Raw genomic sequence first — 26941 nt, forward strand, 5'->3', positions numbered from 1 at the left:
GAAAGTCCTCTATTGGACGTGCATGCCGCAAGAGGAAGGTGTCTCTGTCAATGAGAATCCCTGCAGTACAGTATCAACAGTGTGTAAATACCATTGAGACACTGGCGATAGGTTATCCGGATGAAACTGTTGCACTGGATCTGACTGCATCAGCAGTCTAACACTTTCGGCCCGGACCATCGGTGGCCGATGAGACTATCGGACCGTCGGCGGCCGATGAGACTACTCGACTTCAATGTAGGAGGCGGTTAAGATTGAGTTGACACTACCGATCATAGTACGCGATGGGATATTGGGACGTCGTGCTCTGACAAGGACGGACACCGAGTTGTCAGGGAATAGCATCCTCATAGCAGATTGAAGAGTGAATGCAGCCACTGGGCACTCAAGCGAGTTTTGTCTCGCCACAGGATTTCGCAGTCTCTTGCTGTCTATCTATTGTCATGATACGATACCAAAGTGAAAGCCAGTGGCTGACGATAGCAAATCCCCAAGATACAGTAATACACAGTAACGACGTAGACTATGTCTCAGACTATATATCTATGACAATTTATTTTCCAATTGACTCTTACTTGTATGTGATTGTATTCAACATTCAGTTCAGATTCAGAGACAATCCCAAGATATCCTTTCAACATGGCAATCGGATCACTTACCTCAAAGTCATACGCTTTTCCTCTCAAGCCCAAGGACTATGCCGCAAAGCCTCTTCCATCTCTGAAAGAATGGGAAGACTTGTGGGCAGCATGGCATCTTGTTACGACAAAGATGATTCCCGCTGATGCGTTGATGGAGCAGCCAATTCCTCTTCGGAACCCTCTTCTCTTCTACCTTGGTCACATTCCAGCATTGTGAGTAACTTAACGTCTCTTCACTCATTCATTGCGAGGATGCTAATATTTGCCAAGTGAAGACATTCACCTCACACGAGCCATAAACGGCAAGCCCGTCGAACCAGCCGTCTATCATGACTATTTTGGAAGAGGCATCGATCCTGATGTGAACGATCCTACCCAGTGTCATGACCATAGCGAACTTCCAAAGACGTGGCCTTCGCTGCAGAATATCCTTGATTATCGTCATCGCGTCAACCAGAGGATTATTGGTTTATATGATGACCCAAAGACATTTGGTAACCGAACTATCGAGCGGGCTCTCTGGATTGGGTTTGAGCATGAAGGTGAGTCTTTACTATAGTTGGTAACAAACTGTATAGATAAACTAATTATAATTATAACAGCCCTTCACCTCGAGACATTTCTATACATGACTCTTCAAAGCCCCAATATAAAGCCTCCACCAGGTCCAGCCCCTGACTTTGCAGCTATGGCCAAGAAAGCCCACCTTGAACGTGTTGAGAACCAATGGTTCCAAATCCCTGCTCAAGAGTTTACTATTGGCTTTGATGATCCAGAAAGTGACGATGGCCCTGATAGGTTCTTTGCTTGGGATAATGAGCGTGAGCCTTATTCTGTTACCATGCCCGAGTTTGAGGCTCAGGCCCGTCCGGTGTGCAATGAGGAGTATGCGACCTACCTTGTCTCAACAGGAAAAACAGAGGTGATCCCAGTTACCTGGACCAAACTCTCCGAATCAGATGCCAACGGAGTCAATGGTCATCACACCAACGGTAACGGACTCAATGGCCATGGGTCCAATGGTCACTCGATGAATGGCAATGGCAATGGAGTCAATATTGACGCTCTCGAGCAATTCATCAACACCCACGCCATCAAGACTGTCTATGGCCCTATCCCTCTCACCCTGGCTCTAGACTGGCCCCTCATGTCCTCGTACCAAGAAGCTGAAGCCTATGCCGAATGGGTCGGTGCTCGAATCCCAACTCTACACGAGGTGCGCAGTATTCACGAGTATGTCGAGAAGCAAAAGAAGGCTACTCTTGGGCATCAAGACATTGAAGTTGAGGACAAGAGACTTGATCCTGAAGAGATTTTTGTTGATCTTACAGGTTGCAATACTGGACTCCAGAATTTCCATCCTACCCCTGTGACTCAGAACGGTGGACGTCTGTCAGGTCTGGGAGATATGGGCGGTGCTTGGGAGTGGTCGAGTTCGTGGTTTGCTCCTCAGCCGAACTTTAAGCCTATGGACATCTATCCTGGCTATAGTGGTAAGTTATATATTCTAGTGCCCTCTATCATTCTTCAGTCTTGGTATATACTGACTTGCATACTTTACAGCTGATTTCATGAAAGGAAAGCACAAGGCTATTACTGGTGGATCGTGGGCTGTTCATCCACGAATCTCGGGACGCAAGTCATTGTAAGTCACTCTCCCCTTTCCTCTCGGGGCTATAGTTATACTAATGGATTGCAGCTTGAACTGGTGGCAGGTGGATTATCCCTACCCCTGGGTTACTCCTCGTCTGGTGAGAGATATCAACAAGAACTGAGGAGGAGCGAGTAAGCTGCTGCTCAAAAGGATTTAACACTTGAACACAAAACGAATTCGGTTTATGGCATTGATCAATAAATTGTATGAGATTATATGCTTGTCCAGCTTGGTTAGAATAGATAGATTGCATTATGACCAGACTCTACTCGATTATCATGACGTTTCTTGACAAAGATTAAATGCAATATGGCTTGAATAGGATTGCTGATGAGCAGATTAAGTCAAAGTTATTCTGTTCAAGGTTATCTTACACTCTGGGCGGCAATTTCTTCGTCTTTACAATAACAGACTGCCAATTGTCGACATCACATCCAACTGCCTATACCAATCACGCGTATAGTTGTTTTCTAATGTCCATTTCATAATAGTTAATACTAACCGACATGGAAATATTCCTCAATGATGTTAAACTCTCAGCATAAAGTGATTATAATTCATTGCATCTAGATTGTCTTAAGGTTTCTCCCTCTTTGGACATCAGACCGCCCACTTGACTGTTCCAAGCACGCTTCTCTATGACTGTAGGGTAGATCGGTCAATCATTTCTTCGGACTGTCGGCAGCTTTTGGTTGCTCATGGTCACTCAAGCAGACTGGCCATGTCCTTGCCACAGACATTAAGCTTACCCGATGACAACATCCACCTCATACACCACACATAAGCTTACTCGGATCACGCGACCGTGATGGAACAGGCGCGGCGACGGACTTGTTACGGCCCGTGCCGTAGATAGTATCGGAGCTACAACTAGTGGCAAATCTCGGAGATAAACATGGTCTGCATCGGTCCGTATAATGTCATGCATGACCCCTGACGAAAGACCAAACTGTCAAGGCCAGACTGTCATTCAGGCGGCCGATGCTTATGCTTCTCACCGAGGTACAGGGTTTAGCATATACTGACTTGAAGGAGGATAATCAAGTAGAATATGGAATCAAATACTAGTACCCCATAGACATCACCAAGAGGGTCAGTTGCTCCATCACATCAACTTCTTTACACGACTAGACTACACGCAGACATCATGGCTACCTCCATCCCCCACCGTATCGTGATCGTCGGCTCTGGTGTCTTTGGTCGTAAGCTTACCAATCCCTTCCCTGCTCGCTAAGATCCAAGATCAGCCAATTGTAGTCAAGAAACCACTAACACTCTACCCTGCACAGTGTCCACCGCGTATTACATGAGTCTCGATCAAAAGTTCTCCAACAGTCAAATCATCCTTCTTGATGCCTGGAATTTTGAACCCGACTCCCCGTCTACTTCGGTACAGAACCCAGGAGCCGCAAACTCCGACACTTCTCGCATCGTTCGTCGTGCTTATCCCAAAGGTCCTTACGCCGCGCTCGCCTACGAATCTGTGGAGCGTTGGCGCACTGACTGGGGTGCAGATGGGAGATACGTCGAGCAGAGGTTGTTGTTTTCGGGACAAGGTGGGCCTCTACAAGCACCAAAGAAGAAGGGCGAGACTGTGAATTATGTCAAAGATGCCTATGCTACAGGCTGTGAGATGACACCAGGGGGTGCCGGGGCATTGGAGATTTGGGATTCACTGGATGTAATTCGCTCTGAGTTACAAGGCAAAACCGAGGTCAGCAACGAAACAGTCCAGGAATCAAGCTTGAGAGGATTTGTTTCCAGAGACTGCGGCTACGCCAACTCAGGAGCAACCATAGAATGGCTACGGCAAAACCTCATCAGCATGGGTCGGGTTGACCTCCGTGTCGGCCAAGTGCAGAAACTCCTGTACTCAAATGGCGGAGCTCGCATCGACGGCGTGGTTCTCGTCGACGGGACCGAAATACACGCCGACCTGACCGTTATCGCCGCCGGCTGTCACTCCTCGCGCATCCTCCAACTCCCCAACATGTGCACCGTCGAGAGCGCCTTTGTCGCCTACATCCAACTGACCGAATCCGAGGCCCAGGAACTGAGGAAAAGACAGTGGCCCTTGATCGTCAACACGCACCGCGGAGTCTTTTGCGTTGGGCCGGACCAGGAAAACTGCCTCAAACTCGGCCAGTGCTCCACCGGCAGCAGGGTTGAAATCCTTAAAAGCGCCCATCTCATGGACAGGGATGAGGCCGCTAGGCTTCGATCGGAAGCCGACTCTAACGTTCAGCCCAACTGGGCGAACCCCGGCACCGGTTGGGGAGGCAAAGTCACCGACGACGACCCTGAAAGCCCGGCCGTCAACAAGGCACTTGCAGCGTTCCGGGGGTTTCTCCTCGAACTTCTCGGCCCGCAAGATGATTTCGGGAGTCTCGACGTGTCAAAACGACATGATCCCCTGCTGAACGGTATTGCAGTGCGGCCGTTCTCCCGTGTCCGTCGATGCTGGTACAATGACACCCCATCGTATGATTTCATTGTCGACTATCACCCATCCTTTGGGACAAGCTTATTTGTCGCTTCTGGGGGTTGTGATCATGCATTCAAGTTCATGCCTGTTTTGGGGGAGAAGGCCGTGTCTATTATTCTCCGCCGCTTGGGCGATGTTCCGAAGGCATCTTCGCGTGAAGAGGCATCCTTGTTGGAGGAGCTGTGCCGTCTTTGGAAGTTTCCGGATCATCTGGTTAGTGAACAGGAGCGTAGAGGAGCCAAGTTGTAGACTAGTTGGTCAATCAAGCTTTCGTTTATTGAAGATATCACTGCCTTGTTTGAAGAGATTCGTCTATTCTTGCAACCTTTGCTTCGAAGGTACATTCTTTGCAAACCTTTTTTGCTTGTGGAGTTCGGAAAATTTACATGGCACTTGAGGTTCCAAGCCAAAATGACCCTATGATATTGTGTCTTGGTATCTTGGCCTGTCAAAACTCTTGGCTACATGACAAAGGCTCATCTCGCCGAGTCACCCAGTCTCCAGGAAGAAGAATCCTGCAAGTTACTGACGCTTATCACTGGATACCTAGTGTTGCTGTATATCACATGGCAGTGGATGGTCCAGGTTTTGTTCGGTGCCCGAGCTTCAAAGGTTACTTAGATACCCTTGATGAAACATGTTCATACAGATTAGATATCAGTCTCACGGTCACCGCGTAGGCTATAAGTCCCCAGGCGAGTACCCGGGGATAGTCAGATGAGTATGCGTCAACTGGACCTTATTCCACGCAGTTGCTTTCAAAAGTTCCCAGCAGCACATAGACCTAGACTACAACATGACCACAGGTCCACGTCCGAAGGATGCAACCGCCGCAGAACCCTTGTTGGCTCCCGCATGGGTTAATCCCGACCTTGACAGGCTCATGGTCGTTCACAAGGACGTGATAACATCATCAACGGATGACAATAGCAGTGATAGTGATAGCAGCACCAGCAACAGCACCAGCACTAGCACCAAAAGCTATTACAAGTCATGGGCCGAGTCCCTTGTCGACCTACCAGCCGGTGCCATTTTCGCCCGAATCAACGGCGTCACGCCCACATCCAAACGAGACTACGACACCGTCCAGAGCAGCACCTCATCTCACTTCGTCTGGAACTCTGACCTATACTACTGCAATCACTCGTGCTCCCCTACCCTCGAGTGCGACACATCAACATGGGAGGTCAGGGTAAGTCGCGACCGACCGCTCCGCAAGGGTGACGTTCTATCAGTCTTCTACCCGAGTACCGAATGGATCATGGCACGTGAGTTCACCTGCTGGTGCGGCGCGGGGGAAAAGAGGTGCTGCGGGACTATCCGGGGTGCGCGGGACATGGATGATGCAGATCTGCGGCGGTATTGGCTGAATCGGCACATTTACGAGCTGCGTAAGCAGGGGGGAGGCGAGGTAGGAGGAGAGAGAGAACGAGGATGATGTGAGGCGGAGATAAGTGGTGGTAGATCTTGAATAGTAGCCAATATGGATTGTAGTTTGGGCTGTGGAAGGGTGATATTCATCATCGATCAGAATATCTGTTAATCGAGATGATATTCTGTTTCACAAAGTCATTGCTCAGCAAGTTATGTAATCGCACAGGTATCTGAAACTGGAAGTCGCAGCATCAAGCTCATCCAGGACCGTATAAACAAAGAGACGTTGTACAGGCATGCGTAAGCACATAGACGTTACCTCCCTATTCCGTCTAGATCCAGGTGATAGATCCGTGTTTATTCATCCTTCCGAGAAGTAAGCCCCCACAGAAGGATTCGTGTAACCCCATGGTCCGCCATTTGAAGGCATCGTCAGCAAGCGTAGGCAGATGTGAACGGGAGTAAGGGGCGAACCGGTGGCCGACTATATACTTGGAAAGCCAACCAAGTCAGATCTTTCGCTGGAGATGCAGAGGACTCTTTTTGGTCCCTGAGGAGCAGAGTGATGCAAGGACACAACAACACCACTCCAGCTGGATTTCGGCTACGCTCCGCATGCAACGAATGTCATGCCTCAAAGGTATGAATCCTCAATTCGGTCACGTCACACAAGAGAAAGCAAAACTGATGTAACTGCGGTGGGCAGGTCAAATGCACAGGTGAAAAGACGGGTTGTCAACGATGTCTTAACTCTGGTATGTAGGGTTTTCCATATACGTTCTGCCAAGCACTCCTATCAGATTTGAGATTGACTTTTGCATTGTAGGACTAGAATGCCACTTTGAAATCTCCATGGTGGGTCGTTGCTCAAGAGGTCGTCGCCGGCCAGCGCGCAATTCGGACAGAGCGTCAATATCTGGTGCTTCAAGTTCAAATACAGCAAGCGAGGGTGGCGCACGGGGTCCGAATGTGACCACAGATCGACCACACCACATGGAGCCTTCCGTCGCCAATGTGACAGGACGACAACCTCGCTCTCATTCACTGAGTATGGGAAACACAGTTGACACGACTGATGTTGGTGCTTCCCCTGCAGATGTCGATCTACTACCCTTTATCGACTGGGGGCTACTTTCTGAGAACCATCATCTCGGAATGGCAGACGAGGATGGGAACAGCATTGACATGCTCTCGGATTTCGGTCAATTTAATACTGACGATACCCTTTGGAGCAACTTGGACAATCTGGACATGCCCAGCCCTTTCGGAACATCCGCACCTGGGCTGTCTATGGCCTCTGCATTTCCTAATACAGCTCTGCCGTCGCCCCCTGCATCAGCCGCAGGCCGCGAAAAGCGACCTACAAATCCTTACTCTTCTTTCGGAGTTGTACCTGCATCTGCACCTGTTAGCAGCAACCTCATGTCCCAGCTTGGACAACCAAAGTCAAAGGGGTCAGGGGACGCTAACACTTCAACCAGTCGGCCAGGTATCGCTGTCTTTGTCAAGGTTCTATCTACCCTCGAGACTGAGCTCGGTAACCTACCACCCAGCATTGATAGGACAATGCATGTTGTCAACACAAGCACAAAGTCAATACACCGAGTGTTACAGTGCCCGCCAACCCAGTTAGGAATTGCTGGGCCTATGCTGGCACTTGTGTCTATTGACATGATTCTGATACTCATAGAAAGCATAATCTCACAATGGAGGGAATGTAGAGCCCCTGAATTGGGCCAACGAAACTTCCAAGATTCTATTCCTGGCACTCCAAGGCCAAGTGACAGTAGACATGGTCAGCGCGATCAACTTCTGCTGGGTCACTACAAGGTAGAGGGTGAGGAAACAGATGTGATATGGAGAAACATCATTATTGCCGAACTCAGGCGGGTACGGAGGTTGATCCAGGGGTTGAATGGTCATCTTGATGATCCTAGACATAGCGTCAAGCTGCCTGTTGAGCGCTTACGAACTTCGTGCACTCATCTGGATCATAGAGCAGCACGTCTGATGACAACACTGCAAAGATATGATCAGAATACAGGGACGAGTATGGCTTCTGCTTTCTAACAATGCATAAAGAAAATAGAAATGATGGATAGAAGCAAAAAGGATGCATTTGACAACTAATTGAACTGGTATCTGACTTCCTCCCGTACCTGTCTTGCAATATCCATCGCCTCTTGACGACCCCTTCGAGAAAATACGTTGAAGTAAGCAACAAACGTGTTGCGTCCCTCACTAGGATGAGGAACTTTCTGTCCACGCTTGATCAAACATCCACACCGACTCACAAATGCTTCGAGATCAGGTCTGCGTGAGAAAAGCTCTTTGCAAATGTCATCCGAGTCAAAGACCCCCTGACAAGATGACGGAAAGTCGGCGGGGATGAAGACCATTGCACTGGTATACTGAGGACCAGCTTTGAAGGGAAGAGCAAGTGCGCGAGACCGAGTGGTGTCGTTGACGGTGAGTAGGAGAGCCAGACCCCAATAGTCGATGCCGTACGTGTGCTCAATGATTTGAGAGCCCGTCATGCCCAAAGGACGAGGATTGATCTCGATAAGCCATGCTTTTGGCTCCTTGACTTGGCCATTCCGCGTGTCACTTGCGGTGAGCTCCATGTTACCGTTGGCTTGTTCCTTGTACTCGACTGTCGAGTTCTCTACGCGCCCTTCGAGATGGAACACACCGCTGTTAAGTCCGAGTGACAGCAAGATATCCACAAACGTATCGCGTAATAGCTCAATCTCTTGTTTCGGTAGCTCAGATGGGTAAACGCTGCAAAGTTCGTGAAAAGTAGACAGTGATCCAACCTTTGGCCCATTGACATCGGCTGATTTGGGCAAGTCGTCGCAAACTTCAAAGAAGAGGAGTTGTCCATCTTGCAGGACAAGATTAACGTCAACTTCAGGTCCGTCACAGTATGGCTCAATCACAAGCTCATGGCCATGTCGAGATGAGAAAATCGCACTGATACCCTTTTTCAAGGCATCGGGAGAGTCAACACGATAGACTGCCTCGGAACTCCATCCTCCACATGGTTTGGCAATTAGGGGGTAGGATAAGTCGTCCCTCTGAGCTATTAAAGCGGCTTCTTCAGGGGTGGAGGCGTGATGTGCTTGATGACCAGCAAATACGCTGGTCTTGTACTTGTTGGTGGCGATCTGGAAAGCCTCTGGTGACGCTGCAGGAAGACCCAAAGCTATAGCCGCCTCAGCGACAAAAGGCCAGTACGTATCTGCGGTTGTCATGATACCATCGATAGGCTTGCCGTACGATTTGAGAGCAGTGAGAATGTGGTCTGTAAGTTCTGGCTTAGGCGGGTTGGTGAGCGTTATTGGCATAAATGCCTCACGAAAGTCGTCTCCCTCGTGGCTGGCGAGCCAATGATCAGCTTCATCCAAGACCACCAGCTTGATACCCAGGGCTTTGGCTGCTGTGTACAGACCAAGTCCATCTTGAGGATGAGAACTATTTGCTTCAACGAGAACAAGAGTCCGTTCACGAGGTGTCTCGTGAATGATCCAGGGGAATGACAGTCGATTGCCTAGCTCTTGTTCTAGCTCAGATGAGATGACCTGAAGGTCCGAGTTGGGATCCGACAGGACTAAGAGACCTGCTACGGATTCCTTAAATATGCCTGATAAGCTGATTTCCTTCTTATCCAACACGAATGCTGATTCTTTATAAGCTTGGAGAGGTCGAGCAAAGGATATGACAGCTTCCACATGTGGACAGTCGTGGAGGCGCAGAGGAATGATGTCTGATCGCGCAATGTAGCCAATTGATCGTAGCACAATGAGTTTGATGAGGCGCTTTTGACCCTGAGTTACCGGCATCAGGAGTGTCCGAAGCAGGAAATCATAGGCCTGGTTTGACCCCAAGGATGCTGGCTCCAGAGGCGTCCATGTCCCTTCTTGGATCAGAATGAGTCGCAGACCCTCGTTCGCAGTTGGTCTTTCGTGCTGACGGAGGCTGGTGATGATCAAGTCAACAGATTGCCATCGGTATTCTTCCCAGTATGAGATATGTGAGACCTGCCAGGTGCTTTCACTGATCAGATCTAGAGTCTAGGTTAGCAAGCTATTATTGAAATGAGAAGTGTAGGTTTACCTTTGTCGCTCCATACTTGGATGAGAGGAAGTGTGGCCATTTTTCGCAAGATATCCGAGTTACCAAGAAGAGATTCGATGTCTGGTAGTAATGCAAGCTTGCACGATCAGCTACAGGTTTCTCAACGTATGTGACTTTGGTAATGAGACAAAGAATAACGATACTCTGAGTCACCTCATATGTTTAGCTGTTGATCATGTACAACCAACAATCACGTAATCATACAATTACTTGGCTAGGAGTCAATTAACGTCTTTCCTTGCATGATATCTAATAAGGAAGGACGTTCAAACAAAAGTGCAGTTTGACAAGCTTATGACAGGGTCGTTGACAAGGGACAACTTAAACGAGTTAAAAGCCAGGTGTAAATCTATGACCAACAAATGTCGGAGAGTTAAAGAGCTTGTTATTGGCTAATCATCCCTGAGCCCTCCTAGTAGCGGGCCGATGGAGTGAGCACCGGTCTCCGATTGACCCCGGATTCATGTTTTGCACAGCGTAGCTTGTTTGCGGTGCATGGTACATGGCAGATATTCAGGCGGGTGTGAGAAGAGTTGTCTTCTAAGACTTAGGGCGTCAAAATAAAGTAGCCTAAGTGCTGGTCTAAACTCACATAAGGTGGCCACATTATTTCGTCCCTTATGCTCAAGGCGACCAATCCTTCTGACACCCTGATGATATTCTCACTCTGAAGACCACAAGCTGGTCAACTATTCTAATCTACAGTTGTGCATCCCCAGGTCCTAGTGGACAGCCAGAAGCGGCCCGAAGATGTGGCACGGCAATTTGGTGCAACTAATGATGATGTTGGTAGGACACACTTGGAAACAATATGGCATTCTTCCTGTATAGACTCTAGTTATATTATATGTCAAGGGGATTGTGCAACCAATCTTTTTGTTGAAAATGCGAATGACTATCAGTCACCAAACACCTAGATCGCCATTCACAACCACCTTCTTCTTGGTCTTCACATTTGGTCCTAGAATCACACAATGTCAGACTCATCACGGCCAGATTCCATCCACGACTTCGACATGGAGACTGCTGCAGGCCTTTTGCCCACCAGGGCTCAGCATCATGATGAGAAGCCATCCTCGGGGGCGCTCGTTCTATCCCACCAGTCTATCTCATCTACAGAGCAGAGAGTAATGCTATTCGCGAAGCAAGAAAATCACCTGCTCAGGGCATGGGCCATCGCACTGCATCTGTATCTCGTATCAGATCAGGTAGCATTTCTCGCGTCAGGACTCAAGGCTGAACCTCACGACCAAGTTCTCATCTACTCTCACTGGCCACTTTCTGTTCCATCTCTTTCTTTCGATTCCAATGCCCAACCTCAGCTCACTCTAAGACCATTCGAGGCCAAGAAGCATTGTCATCTTATCAACAGCTCTGTGAGACTTACGGAACAAGATGGAAATGCAATTGATAATTTTGATGGAACCATCCAGTACCATTTACAAGTAACCAACAGAAACATCTGTCTGTACACTGGAGAAACTCGCGTCCCATCACAGTTTGCCTCGGTCTTGTGGAAGACTTTCCAGGAGATTCACCTGGATTTGTTAAGCCCTTCTCCCCGCGACTGGCGCAGAGTACTTGCCAGCAATACGGACAAAAGCCTCTTGCAGTCTTTCCTGCCCCGTACACCAACAAAAATACAATCCTCCGTCATCGATCTCTGGCGCGAATCCGTCCGCACTGCTCCACGTGCTCCCGCAATCGACGCTTGGGACGGTACTTTGACTTACAACGAACTGGATGAAGCGGCTGAGAAGCTTGCACTTCAGCTACTGTCAAAGGGGGTCAGAACCGGCGACTTCGTCCCTTTCTCATTCGAGAAGAGTGTCTGGATGGTAGTGGCTATACTGGCCATTCTCAAGGCCGGAGCTGCCTTTGTGGCAGTTGACCCATCTCAACCAGAGGCCAGAGCGAAAGAGATCATCAGCCAGATCAACGCCAGGCTGATTGTCACCTCACCGAGTCAAAGCAAGAGATTTACACAAATGGAATTTGATGTTCTGCAAGTCTCCCAGATTACGACAGAGGAGGAAGACAACACCCACCACTCCAGGCAGCTTCCTCGTGTCCTACCCAACGACCCAGCAGTGTGCATCTTCACGTCAGGCTCAACAGGAAAACCCAAGGGAATCGTTGTTCAGCATCAAGCGTTGACCACTCGAATGCTAGCTGAAGGGGGAGCTCTTAGCTATAGAGGAGTTCGAGCTCTCCAGTTCGCTGCCTCAACTTGGGACATTTTCATCACCGACATTTTCGCAACTCTTCTACACCAAGGTTGCGTTTGCATACCAAGTGAACAGGATCGCCTCTTCAACCTTGCTGAGTTCTGCACCAACCACAAAGTGACACTCGCCATCGTCACGCCATCACTGGCAAACACCCTGTCGCCTGCTTCATTTCCTACCCTGAAAACACTCATTTTCTCTGGAGAAGCACTTCGAAAAGATGTCGTTGCCCGCTGGTCGTCGCAAAGTGGACTTGCACTTTACCAAGGCTACGGTCCGGCGGAAACAGGTGGCTGCATCATCGGACCACTTACCAATCGCGCTGAGGTCATCGGTCATGCTGTCAAGGAGTACATCTGCGTCCTTGTTGACCCCAAGAACCATAACAGATTGGTGCCCGTTGGAGCAGTCGGCGAGCTTCTAGTTGCTGGTCCAGGCCTGCTTCAAGAGTATATCAAAGACCCAGCTCGAACCGACGCAGCTGTGGTGCAGAACCCACCATGGATTTCGGAACTCGGAGTTGGAGAGATAAGATTCTACAAAACGGGTGACCTTCTCCGCTACAACATAGACACGCTCGACGGAAGCCTGGAATTTGTTGGTCGAACAGACGGACAAGTCAAGTACCATGGTCAACGCATCGAGCTGGGTGAAGTCGAGCACAACTTGGGCTTGTTCCCTGATATCAGTCACTCCATGGCAACTCTTGTGAAAGAAGGCCCATGGAACGGCCAGCTTGTTGCTGTGGTGCAGGTTGGCACGTCAAATCATCATGGAACTTCGACTGATAGCATCGAGCATAGAGATTCTGTCGACATCCAGGCGAAGATGACTGAATTTCTGTCATCGCGTCTGCCGAGGTATATGATTCCTAGCAAGATTCTTATTGCCAAGGGTCTCCCTCTCAACGCATCCATGAAGTTGGATAGAGCGGCTATCCAAAAATGGATCATCAGCCATTCGACCAAACAGGCAGCTGTGCCGAATCTTCTACCTAAACAACTACTTCCAACCGAGCGAACCGCCATGAAGGTTTGTGAGTTGTACATCGAGATTGTCGCTGGCCAAGATCAGCATCTTCGTAAGCAGTTGGAAGGCCGCGACTTCAATCTCCAATCCGGTGGTATCGACTCTATCCAGATCATGTCGTTCTCGGAGGCTATCAAGCAGAGGTTCGCGGTGCAAATTCCCATGGACCAAATTTTAAGCTCGAGATCAACGATTCGAACACTTGCAGCTACAGTTGACGCAGGCCAAGGTCTGAAAGGGGCCAAGAACCATGATGTATCTCCCAGTACAAATGACGACATTGACAGCCTCCTTCAATCTGTTCTACACCCTCGAACGAAGCAGCTGCGTAACTCAGAGATACATCACGTCTTTGTTACTGGGGCATCCGGCTACGTTGGCAAAGAGATTGTACGACAGCTACTTACACAGTCAGACTGTCAGATACATGCTCTTGTTCGGGCATCCCAGGGACACGATTACTTGCTTCAAAACTTCACCAACGCAGCTTGGTGGAGAGGCGAGTACGAGTCTCGCATCCATGCTTGGTTGGGTGATCTCTCACAACCTCAGCTTGGACTGGACACCACTGAATGGAGTAGGCTTGAGGGGAAGGGACCAGATGCCATCGACTGTATCATCCACAACGGCGCAAGAGTTCATTATCACATGGACTACGAGACATTGAAAGCCACCAACGTAACATCGACTGTCCAGATCCTCCAAGCTATCAACAACCGCACCAAACCGCTACAGAGCTTTGTGTATGTGTCTGGTGGACAGCCTCTGAGCTTCGATTCCGAGGATGACGAGTCTATTCTACAAAAAGCACTTCAAGGATCTGGCTATGCGCGTTCCAAAGCCATGTCGGAGATGTTGGTGAAGAGGTTTGCCGAACAGACAGAGGACAAGGTCAAGCATATCCAGGTTATCAAGCCGGGATATATCATGGGTGATGCAAAGAGGGGTATGGCGAACAAGGGCGACTTTATCTGGCGCTACATCGCAGCATCTCTTGAGCTCGGAGCCTATGACCAGGATACCGCGAATGGTTGGCTATTCTTGAGTGACGTTGGCCACGTCTCAGAAGTCGTTTCCCAGGCAGCCTTTGAGCCAAACGAAACAATCTCGGTGGCAGTCCAAGATGGCATCCAATTCCGGGATTTCTGGCAGCTACTGCAAGAGGAATATGGTTTCGTGCTGCGACCCCTGCGTCGAGATGAGTGGCTGCAGCAGCTACGACAGAGTGTTGCTGCCAAACAAGAGCAGCATGTCATGTTTCCACTCATTTACATGCTCGAGACGACGGACCATCAGCCACTCGGCGTGTCGAATGGGCCGGACCAACCATCCACGGGCGTCAAGGAAGCCTTGCGAGCCAACATCAACAATCTCATGGACCAAGGATTCTTCGTTACCCCAGGATCAGATTCCTGCCCGACGCCATCTACATCCACAACAAACACGACGACCGCGCAGGACGCTTTAGATGTTGAGAGTGTACGAAGACAATTCCCAGCTCTTCATACTGGTTTAGTGGCTTTCAACAACGCGGCTGGCACTGCAGTCTACCAAGGGGCTATCGACAACACTCACAAATACATGTCCGCATTTCCAGTTGAGCTCGGCTTGGATGATCCACAGAGTCAGGCAAAGACGAAGAGGATGATGGATAAGGTGGCAGAGTTGGCAGCATTCATGAATGCCGATGCTGATGAAATTGGTAAGTTTCGACTAGAGTGCCCCATAGCCCAAGGGGAGAGTCTTGGAGCAGGACAACAAGATGCTAACAAATACAGCGTTCGGACAATCGACAACCATGGTCCTCCGCACTCTTGGCCAAGCCCTCAAACCTTCTCTAAATTCCGACTGCGAGATGATTGTCTCCAGCCTTTGTCACGAAGGAAGCGCAGGTGCTTGGCGAGCCCTGGCAGCCGATCTTGGAATCGCCATCAAGTGGTGGATGCCACCCGCCGGCGACGACCCTTGTCTTTCTCTCGAAACACTCAAGCCTCTCCTCACCCCCAAGACCCGGATCGTGGCATGTAACCACGTCTCCAACGTCGTGGGAACCATTCACCCTATCAAGCAAATCGCCGACGCCGTCCATGCCATCCCCGGGGCCATCGTCATCGTTGATGGTGTTGCTTGGGCACCTCACCGTCCTATTGATGTGAAAGCTCTTGACGTGGACTTTTACTGCTTTAGCTGGTATAAGGTGTTTGGTCCACACATGGCTCAGCTTTACGGTCGTCGAAGTGTTCAGCAGCGGATGGTGACGCATATTGCTCACTTCTTCCTCGGTGGGTGGCCTGGACTGGATTGGAGACTTCGACTTGGCTCCAATGCTTTTGAGTTGGAGGAAGCTCTTGTTCCCATCACAAGATATCTAACGGAGATCAGCTGGGACAAGATTATTGCTCAAGAGACGGTTCTTCAAGAGGTGCTTCTGTCATATCTCAACCGGCACCCCACTGTGTTCCGGGTCTTTGGCGAGAAGACGTCTGATGCGGAGAAGCGAGTGGCAGTCATCACGTTCCAGGTCATCGGCCAGTCTTCCCGAGATGTTATGAATAAGGTCAATGGCCAAGGAAAGTTCAGAATTGTGGCTGGACACTGCTGGGCACCTAGACCAACTCATGATGTGCTCAAGCTGGAGGATGATGGTCTTATCAGGATCAGCTTTGTGCATTACAACACCGTGGAGGAGGTGCGGGAGTTTTGTCATGTCCTTGAGAGGATTGTGAACCCTTGAGTTAGCAATTTTGCATTTGGTAGATGTTGGTGGAATAATGTAATTTCAGAAGATAGATGCCGATAAGTAGATATAGTCCAGCGCAACAACTTGATTCCGAAAAGTCCTCGTCTTGTTTCAAAACAATATTGAGAAGCCAGAGTAGTTTCATAGCATTACTTCCACAATTTCAATGTGTGAGTTACTTGACGCACTCTAGAGTCATTGATCGAATTCCAGCTCTTGTTACGATCGATTTATCAGATTCTTGATTCAACCTTGGGCTGTTCGGGTTCCTGGTAAGTGACCTGGATGAAACAGGTGGAACAGAGTTTATGTTACAAATTACATTCGCTCATTATATAGACGGCCGTCTTTCCGTACTTCCATCTTCATCCCTTCTCTCAATATAAGTTACAGATATATCCGTATTCGTCAAAATCCCATCTTCCGAACCTAGATATCTTCTCTTTCCTTTATCATGGGCGGTTTCCCTATGATCACTACCCTGTTCACAATCTCCAGGTCTGACATGACCCCTTCCATCCTCGAAAGCATTCATCCGTAGGTTATGAAAGTTCCGATTACCACTCTGAGAATCAAGGGTGCCATTCCCCTTCGCAACCTCAACCAGCCGATTCAACAAGTCAAACTCAAGTTTCAACTTGATACTGTAAACAATCGCCTTGTACGCCGTCTGATAATCGTAGTAATCCGCAAACTCAAGAACCAAAATCGGTATGTCGAGCAGTATAATGGCGACATTGACAAAAAGTAAATGCTTCCTCATTCTTCTCACCCCTTTCCGATACAACAACCCTTCTGTCCCAAAGAAAGAAGAACAAGCTTTAATATAGATAGCCGAGATAACAAGCTCCTGACAAAAGAAAACAGTGACTTGGATCTTCTCATAGACCTGATATGGATGTACCCAAGTGTTCTCAGCGCTACTATTAGCACCATACATAAGAATGATTATTGGGATATGCATCACCACCACATTCGTTATAATCATACCCAGCACGGCCCTAAGACAGAACTGGTTCCAGAAGATAAGATGCAATCGAGAGTATAAAACGAGTGATTGGCCCGTGACCATGAGAACCCATCCCACCGAGATAAGCGAGATGTAAAGGATAAAATTATCCGACGACACGAGATTTTTCAGAAGGAAACCAATAGTGTGCGGTGCAATTCCGTTTGTCGCGGCAAGGAAGGACCAGAAGTAGAGACTCTTGCGTGTTTTGAAGGTCGTGAAGATCAAGAGGTTAAGTTCTAGGACGTTGTAGAGCGAGATACCCATGCAGACAGCAATGGGTAACAAGTAAGACGGGCCATGCTGGTCTTCACGACCAGAGTAGCCCATGATGACAACGGTCGTCAAGATTTGAAGGACATAATGTGAGCCTCTGACGAGGTTGAAGAAGCGAAAAGAGGAGAAAGCTCGATTAGGATCACAAGTGAGCAAGCCGAGGGCCGTTTGACGGGATTGTTATTACCGGGATGATATTCCTTCCTGTGGCGTTTTCGGTGAGTGCTTACTGGTTATCTTTGCCACTCGTGTAATTAATCCCATGTTTTAGGTGTGGTCTATTCCGCTGAGCCGCTGTCTCGGGTGTAAGCTTACCGTAGAGCCAAGGCGGTTTAATATAACTCTATCTTTCGCATGTCTGAGACATACCTCGGCCATATTGATAAGCTGATCTTGAGTCAGCTTATAATTGCTTTTCTTTATCTTGATAGCTTCATTTATACGATGTCAATCAGAAGAGAAGATCAGGTCTCGATGCTTTGATCACCATCTGTAATTTCTTAGCGTCTTACCCCGCGATATTATCCAGGGGCAGTGGAAACATGATTGGGCAGGCGTATTGAATCCCTGTTGATGGATTCTGCTAATTTCGCTTGTGCTTATGAAGCACTCTGTAAATCGCTTCACTCATCCCGGACAATAAGCTCCAGTGGCTTTGGCCTCTTTGATGGTGAAAACAATCTTGGCAAGAATGAGGCTGAAACATTGATGAGATGGAAGGTCCAAGCTAGACTTGAATGATAAACGATTCGATAGGCGTATAAGACAGCCTATCAACGTCAACTTGAATATCTCTGACCATGAGCTCGATGAATCTTACAATGCCTTCTTATCGATCCATCCAATATGACCAAATTTACCCTCAGGAGTTTGAAAAACATCCTTCGGGGACTTATAAGGCTTGACTTCCTTATCACTCAAAACCTTTGTAATACCGCCATCCTCCAAAGCCTTGACATTATATCCAGGACCGTAATCATTCCACGTAGCCATGAAAGTATAGTTATCCACCCTTGGGGTAGAAGGCTGCCATATGATATATCCAGCCGGCAGGATAACAGGGTCAAAGTAGGATTGCATAAAGATGCTCTTGTGCTGTGAGTTCCAGGGTCGGCCTAGGGGACATTTGCCAACTAGATTCTTAGCAATAGTGGCATTCGAGGGAATGACTTGGGAGTTATCGATATAGACGCCGTATTTGTTGGTGAAAGTGGTGTTTGTTCCTTTCCAGGCTGTGATTCCACCGTTGCAGTTTCTCAAAGATAGGGTTGAGCGATCAATCCACGCTGTACCAAAACCATATAGGAAGTCTGTTTCTCCGGCGATAATGTTATCGTAGAAGAAGGCATTTCCAAGTTTTCCGACATACACCTATCCCAAGTTAGCAGAAAATCCTCATCAGACTTGGGGAGGGAGACTTGCAGTATCTTGATAACTGTAGAATCCACAAGAATAAAACCCAGCATTGGCTCTGCTAACACCAACAGCATGAGCAGGCCCAACCGATCTCGGAGCAAAATCATTCCTGAAATCAATGTTATACGCCCTGAAATCAGTACAACCAAAAGGCGTACCAGCCGGCACAGGCCAACCAGTAGGCCCAGCTCCAGTCAAGGTAGCATCCAGATTCGGCCCCACGGTCAAAACACTCGTGTACACATTATCGCTCATACTCCCGTTGTTAGTATTCGCCAAATTCCACCAAATCTGCACATCATTCTGCGCAGTGGTATTAACATCGATATCTGCATAGAGATCCTTGACCCATGGTTTGTTCGAAGCTCCGATAAGATGCAGAGGACCTCTGCGGGTGACGTTCAATTGCTCTGTGTAGTCACCGGGGGCTATGAGGATGTGGCCTGGAGTTGTGGTGTTTCCTAATGAGTCGATGGCGGATTGGATGGAGGAAAAGTCTGCGCGGGGATCATCTTTGGCGACGAAGAGGGTTCCTTTGGGACAGCCTTCTGTTGCGCGTTTGGTTTGGCGTTGGCATTTCTTATAAGTGTCGACTGGGCCTTTGGAGGATGCAGTAGCAGTAGAGAGGAGGGTTGCGGCGATGAGAGCCGTCTCCAGGAAGCCTTTCATTGTGAGATAGATGTCCTCAACGACAAGACTTGTCTATCAAGGTAAGGCAGTAAGTCTCTTATAAGCCAAGCATTTAACCTGCCCCAGAAAACACATCTCTATCAAGCGATCTGGGGTAACACGTATAATTCCACAAATCATCACTCAGAACACAGATCCATCACCTTCCCAGATATAAACTCGGATGTGAGGTGCCGTAGTGAGAGAATAGTCTATTAAAACTGGCGATGCAACATCAATGGCTAGATCGGCCTTATTATTCCACCAACGAAAGCTATAGATTAATCCCGGCAGTGGGACTGACGCTATTCGGAACCTTGGGGATGCAGGTCTTTGCGGGGGAGGGTTTAATTAGGCTGTTTGGGGGTTGGGGTTTTGCGGGGAGACATTTGATCTAGGTTGTCTGCCCCCACGGGGTAATCATCAAGTGTCAGAAACATCCACCTTGGAGAGTATGAGAGACGAAATAATCTGGTTTTTTATGTGAGATTAGATGGCTACTTTATTTCGGCGCCTCAAAAGGAGACTGCTCTTCAGAAATAGCCCCTTCCCGCATGGTTAAATTGAGCAACTATGTCAAAAGCACAATCACGCTTTGTCCGAAACCGCATACCGTACTTCCTCGACAGTTCTGCAAGCTCAACGTCTACATAGTGACTAGAATGCGTGAAGCTTTGGAGACTCGGGAATAGCCCCTGCTGTTTTGCTTCACCCATTTTTTGCATCGATTTGAATACATCCGCGTTCGCTAAATCCAGCGTGACTGACTGGACAGTAGGTCGTAAGAAGTCAACAAGAGGCGTCCCCGGAATCCATGAACGCCGGTCATGAAAACCTATGACGACTGTCTCGAGACAAGTGAAATCTCTGAGCGAACCAATGGCTTGACAATAACAGCATTGCCACAGGATTTTGAGATGACGAAGAGTGTTTCGGTATAGAGAGAGCATAATCGATATGTCTACTACCTTGGTGGGATCGAAGTAGTAGTACGAGCTATCCCGTTCAGTGGTAAGAGTCAACGATTCAAGTTGGGGACATTGTAGCAGAAGCTCGTCCAGCATATCTGACCCTGGCCTCGCTGAATCGAGATCGATGAGCTCGAGACACTTCAGATTCGTAAGCAGTCCACTTTTAACTTCGTACCAATAGTTTCTCATGGTAAGAACCTCCAGCTGGGGAGCTTCTTTGATAAAGTCCAGTACACGGCCATGATCAATATGCAAGTTTTCAAGGATGATATGTCGTAGGGCCTTCATCTTGACTCGCCTTTGTTTTCGGGGAAATGCCGAACAACCTTTCATGTTTAGATGGAATACTTGCAGGTTTTCTGTCATATACAGGAAGTTTTCCATATAGAAACTTCGCGTCGGACTCTCGATGCTCGTTCTACCAGGTTGCCCATGGAAATGTAAACGACGGACAAACGAGCGGAGAGGTCCTAAAGGCCACAAAGTTCTCATCAACAGATCCATTCTTTCGTAAGGCCAGTCTGAGGTGTCTATATCGCAGTATAAAAAGCGTGTTGTGACGTTGCGAAGGACTCGACATGTTCGCGTCAAGTTGAGGATGCTGGTTCGATAGTCATGTCCCGCTAGGAAGATGTAGATTTCCTCGAGGAGTTCAACGGGGAGTTCGGCGAAAGTGGGCTTGGACATGATAGTGTCTTTGGAGTATTCCGGATATGTTTATGAGAAAAGAGTATGTTGGGATGATGCCTCAAGTTGGTATTGCTGGCAAGGTTGAAGGAGGAGGATAATTGAAGGAGGAGGAATTAGAGGAAGGGAAGAACAGGAGGGAAAGCTTCTTTATATGAACCAAAAGCTGAAGGTTTGGAGGAGCCATTTGTCAGACTTTTTCCTGCGCATTGAAGTAAGGTTCAAGGAAATTACCGCGAGCGTGTTAATGTGGAGGTGGATATGATGAACACAGTTCTGGAGAAGCTTTATGTTGTGCTTTATGACTCACAAAGCTTTTACCGTATCTTTGATGGTATACGATTTTCTGTTGATTCGATTCATGTAGCCTTGAGAAAGGTGAAAACAGCACCTCAAACTTGACTACCGAGGTATACTATGAGGTCGGTAAAGAGGATTCGGAGAAACAGCGCGGCCAGACAGTTATCTTCTATGCAGACCAGTCCCACGATCAATGGCACTGGATAGGGAAAGAGAGCGAGTACAAGGGAACGCGCTGGCAGATGAGAAGAAGGTTGAAGGAGGAAGAAGTCGCCTTGCGTACAACTTGGCAGCTGTTAATATGCGTTCATCGTTATTATAGTTCAGTGGCTTGTGCGACTTATACACCTGACTTATGAAGATTTAACTTTTCTGGAAGGGGTCGTTATTGATTATAACATTGACGAAGGATTTACCTTGGGCTTGCAGTTACAAGAGGAAGACAAATACCCAGTTGCCTACCCTGGTAGAACAGTCCAGGCTGAGATATGACAGCGATATGTAATACGATGAAGCAGTCTAGTCAATCAAGCAAATGTCCTAAGATTTAGAATAAGCTGCGACAAAAAGATCTAAATATTCCGTGTCTGATGCTCGACGAGTAGTTCAATTACCCTAAGGTGTGCTTCTCAATCCCAACTAATCACGATGCTCAAGCTCCTCCCTGTCCTCTGCCTTCTCAACACGACGCTCAAGGTCCTGTCCGGCAGCAAACTTGGCAGTATCCATAAGAGGAACAAACAAGGGCGCCTCAGTAAAGAGATATCGCATCTCCTCAAGGGGTCGGTTAGCAGTCTCCGGGAGGATGGCCCAGAAGTACAGAGCATTGGTAAAGTTGCAGACCTGCAAATCGTTAGCAGAGAACAATTATTGAGCATGATCAAACTTACAATAAAGAGGATGTACCACCTCCAGCCAATACCGGTCTTGTCATCAAGAGCTACAGAAGTAGTCTGCCCAATCATAGTGTTGAAAGCAAACGACATCATAGTAGCAAGCGACACACCCTTAGCACGAGTCTTCATATCGAAGATCTCAGCAGGAATAATCCACGACAAAGGACCACATGTAGCGCTGAAAGAAAAGTTGTAGATCCATGTGACGACGATGAAGCCCCAACCAGCAGAACCGCCACCGTTCTCAGAACCAGGAGGGAAACTGGCGAGAAGAACAGTCGCGATGATGAAGGTGATACAGTTGAGGATGTTACCGCCGATCAAAGGCCATCGTCGTCCTGTTCTGTCGATGAAGAGCATACAAAGGAACTGCGCCAGGAGAGCAATGACGGAAGAAATCATCTGATATCGAAGCGTTTCGTCGCCTTGGATACCGATTTTGGCATAGATGGCGACAGAGTAGTACTGAATGGCGCTCACGCCTGTCATCTGCGCAGCAACCTGCACACTAATCGCAAGCCAAAGCCGTCTGAAGCAAGATTTATCCGTGAAAAGCTCACTGTAGCTCTTCGCAGAAGCTTCATGCTCCATCGCCAGCCTCTCCAAGATCTGGTCATACTCAGCTCGAACCCACGCATCGTTCACGTCACCGTGAGCGTGGAGCTTGGCAAGTGTTTGAAGACCTTCCTCTTGACGACCATGATCAATCAACCATCGTGGTGATTCAGGGAAGAAGAGAATAAGTGCAGCGAGGATCACGGCGGGGACGTTCTGGATACCGAGGGGAATGCGCCATTGGCCTGAGTTGTCATCGCCGAGGCCTGTGTAGGTACCGTAGCCGATTGCTGTAGCGACGAGAGCACCTACTCCGAGCATAAATTGCTGGAGGGCTGTTACACGGCCGCGGATGTCGGGGTGGCAGAGTTCGCCCTGGTAGACTGGAACGATCATGACGAGGAAACCGACGCTGATGGTGTTAGTTGAGATGCTCAATACAGAGGAGATGTCCAGAATATTTGAGTTGAGACTTACCCGAGACCTGCAAGACAACGACCGGAGTAGAGGTAGTTGATATGATCAGCAGCAGTCTGAAGACTTCCTCCCAGGATAAAGATGAGAGCACCGATCATGATGGTCCATTTTCGTCCGAGATGATCACCGGCGTAGCCAGCGAACATGGCACCAAAGAAAGCACCACCTGTAAACACCGAGACTACCGCGCCTCTACCAGACTATTAGCCATGTTCAAATAAAGAAGAGGATAGGAAACGTACGTAGCATTAGGATCATCGCCGAATTTGCTCTTGAAGTTACCAGAGGCAATAACCTCAGCGATAACACCAAGATCATAACCGTAAAGCAAAGAACCCAGCGATGCAAACACTGCAACGAGGAACTGATACCATTTTGGTGGAAGAGCCATGATGGAGATGTGGATAGTGATGGAGATGAAGAGTGAATATCATCGGGTGATCAGCGATTCTTATATAGACTACATACTCGTATAACAACAGGGGCCATTCCGAATACCCGTATTCCGCCCTCCTTTGGTGATACTCACAAAGTTCCTTGCCTTAGTTTAGGAGAGTGATTGACGTAGTCATCGAATGTCTGTCCCATGGGGAGTAAAAACTGGAGTTCGCCTAAGGGGGACTTCCCCACGGAGGTGGAGAATTCGGGAAAATATGCTTGATTGGGGTAATGATCTTTTGTATGGGGATCAGTCAGACGGAGTGTCCTGTTGTTTTGCTATCTGCCAGACAATCTGTCACTCGGAAATTAGGGGACATGTCAAGTGCCGTATATTCCGATTGGAGCGCGCAATTGCGGCTGAGAGAGACTGAGCCGCGTTGATGGGATGAAGGACCTGAGAAACTAAATATGGCCTCGGTATTGGTTTGGTTGGTGCGCGAGGGGAATGGAGAGGACTAGAGGACTTGACTTACATGGTTTAAACTTGTGGAGAGGCCGTTGATTAGAACCCTGTAGTCTAAGTTAGAGGACCCATTAGCCTCTACAGTGGACATCGTGTGAAAGATAAGCAATCTACAGAGTAGCTTAGAGTCTTCGTCAAGAATATGCATGTGTGTAGAATATAACCTATATCATCTTCTATGGTAGAGTCAATTCGCTGCATCTCAAAAGGTATCATTAAGGTAATTATGCAGAATACATCATGACAGCAAATGACAAGGATCAATAGCTTCGGAGTTCAATTCCTCCCCCGGCCGATAGCCTCACGCTGTTTGGTCTCGTGTTGGAGATTCCATCAAGCGCACCAATCACCAATCAAGACCCCCTCAAAGAAGCGCGCGAACCAGCAGGGATAACAAACCGACGACTGACAGGTTTAGCACCTAAACTACCTGGCTATAGATGAGGGGAAGTTGTAAGTGCCAGATAATAATTACTGGGCAAGAAAGATGGAGTCTTGAAGAGAACATAAATTGTGAGCTCGAGGTCTTTCTTTTCTTTTTACTTGCAAGTTACTTTGTCAAGAATTCATCATGGCTACCTTTACTCGCATTGCGGACGATGAGCGTCCTACCATCTCAGTTGATCCCAGTGCTGTTCTGTCCACAATTGACGACAACATCTATGGTGGTTTCACAGAGTATGTCTCACTCTCATGCACTCACCAACTCTCATACTGACTTACCCAGGCACATGGGTCGCTGCATCTACGGCGGCATCTACGACCCCGGCAACCCTCTCTCCGACGAGAATGGCTTCCGAAAAGATGTCATCGAGGCCATGAAGGAGCTCAACTGCCCTGTTGTGCGATATCCCGGTGGTAACTTTGTCGCTACGTATCATTGGCAAGACGGTGTCGGTCCTCGAGAGAAGAGACCTGCTAGGTGAGTTTTAGGCTGAGTTTCATGAGAATGAGGGCTAATGGATGGTAGACCTGAACTTGCTTGGATTGGTACTGAGAGCAATGAGTTTGGTACAGATGAGTTTTTGAAGTGGTGTGAAGTTGTCGGCACTGAGCCTTACTTATGCCTCAATTTTGGAACTGGCACTCTCGACGAAGGTTTGTCTCACTGTAGCTGAGTCTTTGGGAACAAATCTAACATCTACAGCCCTCGGATGGGTCGAATACTGCAACTCCGACCGCCCCAGCTACTACGCCAATCTCCGTCGTCAAAACGGCCGCGAGAAGCCTTACAACGTAAACTCCATTGCTCTCCTTCTTATCTCACTCACTGACATATTGCGTACAGGTCAAGTACTGGGCTCTCGGAAACGAAATGTGGGGACCATGGCAAGTCGGCCAAATGACAAAGGAAGACTATGCAAAGAAGGCCTACCAATGGGCAAAGGCCATCAAGCTCCTCGATCCCAGCGTTACCCTCATCCTCTGCGGCGAGACAGGTCACAGTACCTGGGACTCGTACGTTATCAAGGAGTGCATCAAGTTCGACATACACGGCCTGGGAGGCAGCACCACTGCCAGTCTGATTGATCAGCACAGTATTCACATCTACACTGCTAGCTCGGATCATTACAAGAACGCCACTGGTAAGTCACACTCTAGGATTTTGATGAAGGAATACTAATAGTTACAGCCCCTCGATCTGCTGAGAGGGCCATCGAAATCACAGCCGGCCTCATCGATCTCGCCCGTATCGAAAACAACGTCCCTCACACCGTCCCCCGTCAAAAGATCTGCTTCGACGAGTGGAACGTCTGGGATCCCGAGCGCGCCCCCGGTGAAGAGGGCGCTGAGGAGAAATACAACCTCTCCGACGCCCTGGCCGTCGCCATCTGGCTCAACGTCTTCGTCCGCCAGTCCAAGCACGTCGGCATGGCCAACATCGCGCAAAGCGTAAACGTCATCTCTCCCCTAATGACCACCAAGGACGGTATCCTCAAGCAACCTACCTGGTGGCCTCTTCTCCTGTACAGCAAGTACATGCGCGGCTCCACCATCTCTGTCAATGTACGTGGTGGTGAGTATCTGGGTGACACACATCCCAAGTGGATTCGCGGTACTATCGAGACACCTTGGTTGGATGTCAGTGCGGCGTTGGATAAGGATGGCACTGTTAACCTCGCTGTGGTGAATATCCATGAGGAGAAGGACTTTGAGACCGAGTTGAAGGGATTGGTTGGAAAGGATGTTGAGGTGCATAGTGTTAGCGGAAAGGATGTCAAGGTTGTTAACACGGCGGAGAAGGAGGAGGTTGGTATTAAGGAGTCAAAGTGGAATGGCGAGGGCTTGTTTACGTTCCCCAAGCACTCTTTTACTCTGTTGCGGTTCAAGCAGTAGATGGTTTAGAATTGAGTCAAAAAGAGATAGACATAGATGTCTAGATGCAAGTCATGAATTTATCGCACATAACACATCACTCCTTGGTTCCTCAGTAGCTGTGGTAGCATAGCAATCCAGCAGCCGCATCGCACCAACTACGCATGGTCTTCAGTT

General features: G+C 48.5%; 10 protein-coding genes across 10 annotated transcripts; 5 read left to right on the forward strand and 5 right to left on the reverse strand.

Annotated features, from left to right (window-relative positions):
• Positions 1 to 639: 639 nt before the first annotated feature.
• On the forward strand, positions 640 to 2416 carry B0J16DRAFT_271813 (C-type lectin protein; the record flags this gene model as incomplete). Its single annotated transcript, XM_046123593.1, has 6 exons — positions 640 to 854; positions 912 to 1183; positions 1244 to 1611; positions 1714 to 2134; positions 2205 to 2286; positions 2341 to 2416. 6 exons carry the CDS (start codon positions 640 to 642, stop codon positions 2414 to 2416), a joined length of 1434 nt encoding a protein of 477 aa, XP_045980393.1.
• Positions 2417 to 3974: 1558 nt separating this feature from the next.
• B0J16DRAFT_347789 (uncharacterized protein) lies at positions 3975 to 5084 on the forward strand. Its single transcript, XM_046128607.1, has one exon. It carries the CDS (start codon positions 4121 to 4123, stop codon positions 5027 to 5029), a length of 909 nt encoding a protein of 302 aa, XP_045980394.1. The 5' UTR covers positions 3975 to 4120; the 3' UTR covers positions 5030 to 5084.
• Positions 5085 to 5576: 492 nt separating this feature from the next.
• B0J16DRAFT_357571 (uncharacterized protein) lies at positions 5577 to 8165 on the forward strand (the record flags this gene model as incomplete). The annotated part of the gene is made up of 5 exons (XM_046129546.1): positions 5577 to 6085; positions 6688 to 6794; positions 7095 to 7847; positions 7908 to 8052; positions 8105 to 8165. The coding sequence occupies 5 exons, from the start codon at positions 5577 to 5579 to the stop codon at positions 8163 to 8165; spliced, it is 1575 nt and encodes a 524-aa protein (XP_045980395.1).
• Positions 8166 to 8280: 115 nt separating this feature from the next.
• On the reverse strand, positions 8281 to 10552 carry B0J16DRAFT_417454 (uncharacterized protein; the record flags this gene model as incomplete). Its single annotated transcript, XM_046133670.1, has 2 exons — positions 10271 to 10552; positions 8281 to 10220 (listed from the first exon to the last, which is right to left on the reverse strand). The coding sequence occupies exons 1-2, from the start codon at positions 10308 to 10310 to the stop codon at positions 8281 to 8283; spliced, it is 1980 nt and encodes a 659-aa protein (XP_045980396.1). The 5' UTR covers positions 10311 to 10552.
• A 713-nt stretch (positions 10553 to 11265) lies between these two features.
• B0J16DRAFT_323293 (uncharacterized protein) lies at positions 11266 to 16282 on the forward strand (the record flags this gene model as incomplete). Its single annotated transcript, XM_046125768.1, has 2 exons — positions 11266 to 15250; positions 15327 to 16282. 2 exons carry the CDS (start codon positions 11266 to 11268, stop codon positions 16280 to 16282), a joined length of 4941 nt encoding a protein of 1646 aa, XP_045980397.1.
• A 246-nt stretch (positions 16283 to 16528) lies between these two features.
• B0J16DRAFT_347791 (uncharacterized protein) lies at positions 16529 to 17690 on the reverse strand. The gene has a single exon (XM_046128608.1). It carries the CDS (start codon positions 17625 to 17627, stop codon positions 16620 to 16622), a length of 1008 nt encoding a protein of 335 aa, XP_045980398.1. The 5' UTR covers positions 17628 to 17690; the 3' UTR covers positions 16529 to 16619.
• A 699-nt stretch (positions 17691 to 18389) lies between these two features.
• B0J16DRAFT_357575 (pectin lyase fold/virulence factor) lies at positions 18390 to 19658 on the reverse strand (the record flags this gene model as incomplete). Its single annotated transcript, XM_046129547.1, has 2 exons — positions 18390 to 18944; positions 18978 to 19658. The coding sequence occupies 2 exons, from the start codon at positions 19656 to 19658 to the stop codon at positions 18390 to 18392; spliced, it is 1236 nt and encodes a 411-aa protein (XP_045980399.1).
• Positions 19659 to 20003: 345 nt separating this feature from the next.
• Positions 20004 to 21316, reverse strand: B0J16DRAFT_374812 (uncharacterized protein; the record flags this gene model as incomplete). The annotated part of the gene is made up of 2 exons (XM_046130626.1): positions 20004 to 20425; positions 20627 to 21316. 2 exons carry the CDS (start codon positions 21314 to 21316, stop codon positions 20192 to 20194), a joined length of 924 nt encoding a protein of 307 aa, XP_045980400.1. The 3' UTR covers positions 20004 to 20191.
• Positions 21317 to 22135: 819 nt separating this feature from the next.
• Positions 22136 to 24027, reverse strand: B0J16DRAFT_374813 (general substrate transporter). Its single transcript, XM_046130627.1, has 4 exons — positions 23787 to 24027; positions 23545 to 23736; positions 22507 to 23479; positions 22136 to 22459 (listed from the first exon to the last, which is right to left on the reverse strand). The coding sequence occupies exons 1-4, from the start codon at positions 23933 to 23935 to the stop codon at positions 22256 to 22258; spliced, it is 1518 nt and encodes a 505-aa protein (XP_045980401.1). The 5' UTR covers positions 23936 to 24027; the 3' UTR covers positions 22136 to 22255.
• An 835-nt stretch (positions 24028 to 24862) lies between these two features.
• On the forward strand, positions 24863 to 26933 carry B0J16DRAFT_177828 (glycoside hydrolase superfamily). Its single transcript, XM_046122540.1, has 6 exons — positions 24863 to 25126; positions 25176 to 25370; positions 25419 to 25546; positions 25596 to 25684; positions 25737 to 26034; positions 26082 to 26933. Exons 1-6 carry the CDS (start codon positions 25020 to 25022, stop codon positions 26783 to 26785), a joined length of 1521 nt encoding a protein of 506 aa, XP_045980402.1. The 5' UTR covers positions 24863 to 25019; the 3' UTR covers positions 26786 to 26933.
• Positions 26934 to 26941: the final 8 nt, after the last annotated feature.

This window comes from Fusarium flagelliforme (genome assembly GCF_020744385.1).
Source record: "Fusarium flagelliforme strain FIESC 12 MPI-CAGE-AA-0113 chromosome Unknown B0J16scaffold_6, whole genome shotgun sequence".
Taxonomy (NCBI): domain Eukaryota; kingdom Fungi; phylum Ascomycota; class Sordariomycetes; order Hypocreales; family Nectriaceae; genus Fusarium; species Fusarium flagelliforme.

Bases quoted from the DNA above. Each gene is read 5' to 3' on its own strand.
- B0J16DRAFT_374813 (XM_046130627.1), bottom strand. From the start codon at position 23,935: ATGGCTCTTCCACCAAAATGGTATCAGTTCCTCGTTGCAGTGTTTGCA. The intron at 23,737-23,786 runs GTACGTTTCCTA...ATAGTCTGGTAG, and splicing joins GGCGATGATCCTAATGCTAC to AGGCGCGGTAGTCTCGGTGT. The intron at 22,460-22,506 runs GTAAGTTTGATC...AACGATTTGCAG, and splicing joins GGTGGTACATCCTCTTTATT to GTCTGCAACTTTACCAATGC.
- B0J16DRAFT_347789 (XM_046128607.1), top strand. From the start codon at position 4,121: ATGGGTCGGGTTGACCTCCGTGTCGGCCAAGTGCAGAAACTCCTGTAC.
- B0J16DRAFT_347791 (XM_046128608.1), bottom strand. From the start codon at position 17,627: ATGGGCTACTCTGGTCGTGAAGACCAGCATGGCCCGTCTTACTTGTTA.
- B0J16DRAFT_177828 (XM_046122540.1), top strand. From the start codon at position 25,020: ATGGCTACCTTTACTCGCATTGCGGACGATGAGCGTCCTACCATCTCA. The intron at 25,127-25,175 runs GTATGTCTCACT...TGACTTACCCAG, and splicing joins ATCTATGGTGGTTTCACAGA to GCACATGGGTCGCTGCATCT. The intron at 25,685-25,736 runs GTAAACTCCATT...TATTGCGTACAG, and splicing joins GCCGCGAGAAGCCTTACAAC to GTCAAGTACTGGGCTCTCGG.